The 8512-nt window shown below is 40.7% G+C and overlaps 1 protein-coding gene across 1 annotated transcript in view; it reads left to right on the top strand.

The window, feature by feature from the left end:
- Positions 1–1793: 1793 nt before the first annotated feature.
- The window catches only part of DEGS2 (delta 4-desaturase, sphingolipid 2), a 37785-nt gene continuing 31066 nt past the window's right edge, over positions 1794–8512 (top strand). The window contains exon 1 of the mRNA XM_058162701.1: positions 1794–1875. Coding sequence (XP_058018684.1) covers positions 1794–1875 — 82 coding nt within the window. The remainder of the gene's footprint in view (positions 1876–8512) is intronic.

The following is an 8512-nucleotide window of genomic DNA, read 5'->3' as shown; positions in this document are numbered from 1 at the left end:
GAGAAACCACTTAAACCAAGAGCCATACCAGTAGAACAGGTGTCTCCAACCTTGGCAACTTTAAGTCTTGAAGTTCACAAGTTTTGAGTTGGAAGTCCCCAAGTTTTAAAGTTGCCAAGCTTGGAGACCCCTGCACTAGAAGGCATACCACAACCCACTGGCTCTGACCTGATCAAGCAGGACACTCTCTATCCTTCTTCCAGGGTCCTACTTCTCCCAAGCCTTGTGTTGTCCCTCATCCCAGCTGTTTCTTGCTCATTCCCTGGTCACCTCCTACTAACTCCTCAGTCACTTCATTCCACAGTTACCAAGCCCCTCTTGTCTATGAGATTCTCAGTCATCCAGGTCATGGTTGTCCCAAAGGTGCTTTTTTTCAGAGCTGAAGAAGCTTCTTCGATGAGAAGCAAAACCAGAAAGCCCAGTTGCCTCTTGGGGGAAAAAAGCACCTTTGGGACAAGGTGCACAGCACCAAACTCGATGGCAGTTCAGCAACAGAGTGGTCAATGCCTGGAATGCACTACCTGACTCTGTGGTTTCATCCCAACCCCCCTCCCCAAATTTTAACCTTAGACTGGCTTCTGTTGACCTTACCCCATTCTTAAGAGGTCTGTAAGGGGCATGCATAAGAGCACCAGTGTGCCCACTGTCCCTGTCCTAATGTTTCCTTTAATTGTATTCATTTTATGTATTCAATTCACTTATATATATTATCTAATATGTATAAATAAATAAATAAATAAATACATACATACATACATACATACATACATACATACATACATAGATACATAGATATATACATAAGCAAGCAAGCAAGCCTTTCTTGGTTTTTGCACCCCCCTCCCCCAAATGTTCCTCCAGAATTGCCGAGCCCAGGCCAAGGGCCTCCTGCTTGGTTTGGACCAGGAGCAGCGACTCTAAACGATGAACGTTCACCACCCTGCGCCTAAGGAAGCCGGCGGGCTCCGACTAGCCGGCAAAAGTGGCCGCCCCACCGGCTCTCCTGAACGCAAAGGGGGAGCTGACTCCATTCATAATGATAATTATATTTTATAATGATTTTTATAATGATTTTATAATTTTATAACGATTTTATAATTTTATAATGATAATTATAATGATAATTAGAACTGCAGAAAAAATAATTGCTACCAACCTGCCTTCCATTGAGAACCTGTATACTGCACGAATCAAGAAGAGAGCCGTGAAAATATTTACAGATCCCTCACATTCAGGACATAAACTGTTTCAACTCCTACCCTCAAAACGACGCTATAGAGCACTGCACACCAGAACAACAAGACACAAGAACAGTTTTTTCCCAAAGGCCATCACTCTGCTAAACAAATAATTCCCTCAACACTGTCAAACTATTTACTAAATCTGCACTACTATTAATCTTCTCATCGTTCCCATCACCAATCTCTTTCCACTTATGACTATATGACTGTAACTTTGTTGCTGGCAATCCTTATGATTTATATTGATATATTGACCATCATTTGTGTTGTAAATGTTGTACCTTGATGAACGTATCTTTTCTTTTATGTACACTGAGAGCATATGCACCAAGACAAATTCCTTGTGTGTCCAATCACACTTGGCCAATAAAAAAATTCTATTCTATTCGCAAAGCCAGGTTAGCTGGGCGGCCCTGGGAGCTCGGTGGCTGAAGCGGGCGAGCGTGGGGCGGGGTCTGCCTCCAGGCTGCTCGGGGCTGATATAAGGTGCCTCGCTGGAGCGCGTTTTTCTGTTCAGCACCAGCGGCCAGCTTGTTTAGTGTGATAGTAGGGATGGGTAACCGAGTCACCCGTGGGGATTTCGAGTGGGTTTACACTGACCAGCCCCATACGCAACGGAGGAAGGAGATTTTGGGTAAGTTAGGCTTGAGACTCTGGCTTAACGTTTCGGGAAAAAAGGGCGCTTCTCTTGGCGAGATGGAGGCACTCGGCCACCTTTTCTTTCCCCTCTTAAACGCAAAGAGTTGCCCTTTATTCCCAGTTGGCGATCGGTTCTATCGCTGGGGATGACATATGAGCGCGGCTGGATTTCCCCACCTTGCTTCTCGTTCTTTCCTCCCCCCGCCTGCAAACTCTGAAGTCGAGCTTGTCTTCTGGTGCCTGTTAGGAGCCTTAACAATTTCCTCAGAGTCAAGGAAGAACTGCTTTGCCACGTCCCGTTCCAGGACACCTTTGTAGTTTCTCAACGAATACAGAAGCCTGGATTCCTAATTCAACTACTGATCAGCTCCAAACCTGCTTAGTTTGAGATCCTATGATGGGCTAGGTGCTGCCGTTGCGCAGGATAATTTTCCGTGTGTGTGTGAGTGTGTGTGTGTGTGTTTGTGTGTGTGTGAGAGAGAGAGAGGGGGAGAGATAGGGAGAGGGAGAGGGAGAAAGAGATAGCTGGGGGATCGTGATAAGAGACTTTTAAGGCTTTAAACCAGTTTCCTACGTAAACTCTGCTTCCTTCACAAATGAATTTTCAACAGGATTTGTCGTAGTAAGGATCGGGATGCGAGGTTTTGTTTTTTTGTGTTTGGTGGAATATGGGGTAAGCAAGAAAAGTCTAGTGGGCACAATGATTCCTGTTTGTTGCAGTCATGCTGAACAACAACTAAATCTGCCAAGCTATCCTTTGCAGTATAATTAAAACAGATACAAAAGAGTGACAACAGAGTCAGAGGTTCTCAGAGGATTTAGTAAGAAGGATCCCCAAAAGTAGCAAGGCTGGCTTGTGATCAGATTTTGAAAAAAGCAAAACAGCATATACATTATCATCTAAGGAACCAATACCCCATATCTTCTTGTTTCCTCCCCTGGCCCTTCATTAAAACCTTACTTTCCAGTTTAAAATAAACCTAAACCTTTCTCCTCTCCCTCTTTTCAGATTATTTTTGTCACAAATAAGTTTCTTGATACATTGTGAACCCCTGGATCTATCATGTGAGATCGTTAGTGGGATCTAGTTTAGCAACACCAAAGGGACCAGATGAAACAATGATGAGGCTTGCTACCTTTTTAAAATAAATTTATTATTTATTATTTTATTTAAAATTATTTTTTTAATCTAGTCTTCTTCCTCCAGAAAGCTCATTTTTAAAGGCATTTCTCTATTTATTTTTACTGCACAGCAGTTCTCTGGGGAGGGATGATTCAGGTGAATAGTCATGGTCTCTCAGCTAGGGACCCCTGGTCCTCCTCTGATTACCATAGCTTTCTTTAGCTTTCATAACAGATGACTATGTACTGTGCAATCAAAGTCCTTCTTGAACTGGCACCAAACCCTTTTTATTGATTGAAGGAGGGTTGTATAAATTCCTTTCACTTACCACCCTTCTGTTTTGTTTATGTGGTTGGTTCTCCTTTGGTTGTATTGTGTAAAATTCCTGCCTGAAACAACTTTGTTAAATCATATTGTTTCCCAAGGGGCAACTTGTTCCCTTTTAATGCCATCTACCTTATTTAGTAGGCAGAGGCCTGTGTCAAATTTTGAAATGGGTTGACTTCAATTTAAATTTCGGCATGTCATTTAAGGTATACTCTACCCATCGTATACTCTACCCATGGGTATACTCTACCCATCGTGTGTCCAAACACTTGTCTCTCTTGGCTATAACTGAACCCCTTTTTTATTTTTACAGGCTTAAGTAAGTATAGTGGAGTGTTTGTAATTCGGAAAGGTTCTGTCCTGTTTGACTTGTGAAATAAACTAATTTAGAGTTCTCCCAAGTATATCACCCACCATTCCCATTCCCTCTTGTTGACTGGAAGTGGCAGGAGCTTTAATCCACCATCTCTGGAGGGTGATAGATCAGGGAAGACCAAATTTAAGTATTTAGGGCTGTGCATGTAGGATGATTGTGTAATACTCATGTTCCTTGTTCCATTTCTTTTCTTATATTCCTTTCCCAGCATGGCTAACCTGATAATGAACCTCTGACAGGAACATATATAAGAGGTATTTCTTATAAAATCTAATATTTTATGCCCTATGCAAAGTAAGGAATGCATATTCCTTACTTGATAATTTTGAAGTTCTTGAAGTTTTAAGGGATGAGCCTTGGTGGCACAGTGGTTAGAGTGCACTACTGCAGACTATCACCAGGCGCAAGATAGACTCAACCTTCCATCCTTCTGAGGTGGGTAAAATGAGGACCCAAATTGTTGTGGGTAATATGCTGACTCTGTAATCTGTTTAGAGAGGGCTGTAAAGCACTGTGAAGCATTATATAAGTCTAAGTGCTATTGCTATCCTCCATATTAATTAATTATTGTTGATCTAACAATGAAGTTTGAGTGCCACAACTCTTCCTTATAAGGTACTCAAATTATGCTGCCTATTTTTGGCACCTGCTCAGTTCCTTCCAGGAAGGCATTATAATCCAGATATAATCCAAGATGGCACCGCCAAAGGCTGCCTCGGTAAAATGCTCTCTAATGGTTTCTTTATTTTTAATTATTCTCAGCTACTCACTGTGGATTTCTTACGAGACCATCTGTTAAGAATTAAATAACTTTCTTTAAGGAGCAGCTTTCTGTGATCTCATCCCCTCCCCCCCATCTTTACAAATGCAGAGGAGATTCTAACACAGGAAGAAGCAATTTTCCTGGAGTTATGGATTACCAAGAAAACCAAACAGAGGAAATGGAGACGAGGTAAAAGGGTGGGAATTTTAAACAAGCTAAGGAATAAGGGAAATAGAACTGCTCTGCCTTTGATCTTCCTGACAAATTAACATTCATTTGCTAACAAGATGGATGAAATACTCCTTTTAAACAGACGCAACTCTGATTTTCACACCACAGTTGCCCTATGCTTTATTGAAACCTGGTTACATGATGATATTGATGACAACGGCATGCAAATTCCAGGGTTTCAGATACATAGAGCAGAAAGAATTGCAGAATCATCAGGTAAAAAGAAGGGAGGAAGCTTATGCTTATATATCAACAACAGCTGGTCTAAGAATATAACTATAATATATAAATTCGATGATGAAAACTTAGAGTCTTTACTTATCAACTGTAAACCATTTTACTGCCATGCAAGTTCTCCTCATTTCTATTAATTGATGTTTATGTCCCCCCCCACAAGCCTGTTAAACAATGCATTATGAACTCGTATCTGACCAGATTATGGAGGCTGAAGCCAAATACCCCAATTCACTGGCCATTATTATGGGAGATCTAAACAAAGCAAGCTTAAGGAAAGAGCTACCAAAATACTTTCAGCATGTCAATTGTCCCACTAGAGGCAAGAATACTTTAGACCATTGCTACACAACATTAAAAGATGCTTATCAGTCCTTACCACAAGCAGCTGTGGAACACTCTGATCATTGCATGTACCTGCTTACAGGCAAACACTTAAGCAAAATTAAGCAAACAATTAAATCAGTGAAGATCTGGATTAAGGTGGCAAAGTTAAAGCTACCTCTGCAGATTTAGATGAACTCACAGATACTGTAGCATCATATGTCAGATTCTGTGAAGACCTATGTGTACCGACCAGGAACTCGTGAATATACAGCTAAACTTAAGCAGCTACATCATTCCAAAGAGGAAGCCTACAGAAAAGGTGATAAAATGCTGTACAATCAGGCTAGAAAGGGAGATCAGAGCAGCAAAAAGAAGCTACTCTGAAAAGCTAAAGAATAAGTTCTCAACAAATGAACCTGCAAACATGTGGAAAACTCTTAAAAATATCACCGATTATGGCAAACCTCCTTCATAGTCTGAAGGAAATCAACAACTGGCAGATGACCTGAACATGTTTTACTGCAGGTTTGAAAGGAAACTAAAGCCACCTAACTCCACAACCCCCATCTCACACCCCAACAACAGCCAAAACTCCTACAACTGACCCCATCCCATTGGGTTCACAACCTCTAGTGATCACAGAAAAAGAAGGGCAGGACCTATTTCACAGACAAAAGCCAGGAAAAACTCCAGGCCCAGACAAGATAATTCTTTCTTGCTTAAAAGTCTGTGTTGACCATTTGGCCCCCATCTTCACTCGTATCTTCAATGAATCACTAGAGATGTGCTATGTTCCTTCTTGCTTCAGATGCTCTACTATTATCCCAGTGCCGAAGAAGCCCACCATCAAGGAACTGAATGACTGCAGACCAACTGCTCTAACATCTGTAGTTATGAAAACCTTTGAAAGGCTAGTGCTGTCTCACTTGAAAACCATCTGCAGAAAAAATAATTGCTATCAACCTGCCTTCCACTGAGCACCTGTATACTGCACGAATCAAGAAGAGGGCCGTGAAAATATTTGCAGATCCCTCGCATCCTGGACATAAACTGTTTCAACTCCTACCCTCAAAACAACGCTATACAGCACTGCACACCAGAACAACTAGACACAAGAACAGTTTTTTCCCGAAGGCCATCACTCTGCTAAACAAATAATTCCCTCAACACTGTCAGACTATTTACTGAATCTGCACTACTATTAATCGTTTCATAGTTCCCATCACCAATCTTTTTTTTTTTGGTTTACATTTATACCCCGCTCTTCTCCGAAGACTCAGGGCGGTTTACAGTGTATAAGGCAATAGTCTCATTCTATTTGTATATTTTTTACAAAGTCAACTTATTGCCCCCCCCAACAATCTGGGTCCTCATTTTACCTACCTTATAAAGGATGGAAGGCTGAGTCAACCTTGGGCCGGGCTTGAACCTGCAGTAATTGCAGGCTTTGTGTTCTTAATAACAGGCTTTACCAGCCTGAGCTAAACCGGCCCCTTTACCAGCCTGAGCTAAACCGGCCCTCTCTTTCCACTTATGACTATATGACTGTAACTTTGTTGCTGGCAATCCTTATGATTTATATTGATATATTGACCATCATTTGTGTTGTAAATGTTGTACCTTGATGAACGTATCTTTTCTTTTATGTACACTGAGAGCATATGCACCAAGACAAATTCCTTGTGTGTCCAATCACACTTGGCCAATAAATAAAAAAAATTCTATAGATCAACAGATGTTGTTATTATGGCTCTGCACTACATCCTACAGCATCTTGAATCTCCAAAGACCTATACATTTTCCTCTTTGTAGACTTTAGTTCAGTATTTAACACCATCATTCCAGGCATTCTTCTAACTAAGCTAAACCAGTTAGCACAACCTAAACACATTTGTAAATGGATCATAAGCTTCTTAACAGAAAGGAAGCAGCAGGTAAAGCTAAGCAGAATCACATCAGATACTGTACAATTAGCACAGAAGCCCCCAAAAGCTGTGTGCTCTATCCACTTCTCTCTGCATACCAGTGACTGCATCTGAAACGATCCATCTGTTAAACTATTGAAATTTGCAGATGACACAACAGTGATCGGTCTCATTCGAGACAATGATGAATCTGCATACAGACGGGAGGCTGAACAACTGGTCTCGTGGTGCAACCAGAACAATCTGGAACTGAACACACTCAAAACTGTAGAAATGGTGGGGGACTTTAGGAGAAGCCCTCCCATACTACCACCACTTACAATACTAGACAACACAGTATCAACAGTAGAGACCTTCAAATTTCTTGGTTCTACCATATCTCACAACCTAAAATGGACACCCAACATCAAAAACATCATCAAAAAAACACACAAAGAATGTTCTTTCTGAGCCAACTCAGAAAGCTCAAACTGCCCAAGGAGCTACTGATACAGTTCTACAGAGGAGAAACAATAGATTTAAACTTAATGTTAACCGCTTCAGTCTTGATTGCAGAAAATATGACTTCTGTAACAGAGTTATTAATGCTTGGAACACATTACCTGACTCTGTGGTCTCTTCTCAAAATCCCAAAATCTTTAACCAAAAACTATCTACTATTGACCTCACCCCATTACTAAGAGGTCTATAAGGGGCGTGCATAAGAGCACAAACGTGCCTACCGTTCCCTGTCCTATTGTTCCTCTTCATTATATCCAATTAATATAATTATTACATACTTATGCGCATATATATGCTTATATATTATATAGTTATTTCATGTTAATGCTTATATATACTGTTATGACAAAATAAATAAATAAAAACACGAAAAAAATATTGAGTCTGTCATCTGCACCTCTGTCTTGTTCTGCAACCCATCAAGACAGACACAGACTTCAGAGGATAATTAGAACTGCAGAAAAAACAATTACTACCAACATGCCTTCCATTGAGGATCTGTATACTGCATGAGTCAAAAAGAGGGCTATTTATAGACCCCTCGCATTCTGGACATAAACTGTTTCAATTCCTTCCCTCAAAATGATGCTACAGAGCACTGCACACCAGAACAACTAGACACAATAACAGGTTTTTCCAGAACGCCATCACTCTGCTAAACAAATAATTCCCTCAACATTGTCAAACTAGTTACTAAATCTGCATTATTATTAATCTTCTCATTGTTCCTATCACTCATCTCCTCCCACTTATGACTGTATGACTGTAACCTTGTTGCTGATATCCTTAAGATTTATATTGATTGTTTCCCTATGACTATCATTA

The sequence above is a fragment of the Ahaetulla prasina genome, chromosome 1 (assembly GCF_028640845.1).
Source record: "Ahaetulla prasina isolate Xishuangbanna chromosome 1, ASM2864084v1, whole genome shotgun sequence".
In the NCBI taxonomy this organism is placed as follows: domain Eukaryota; kingdom Metazoa; phylum Chordata; class Lepidosauria; order Squamata; family Colubridae; genus Ahaetulla; species Ahaetulla prasina.
Note: the sequence above shows the minus strand (reverse complement) of the source record. Positions and strands in the feature narration are given on the sequence as shown.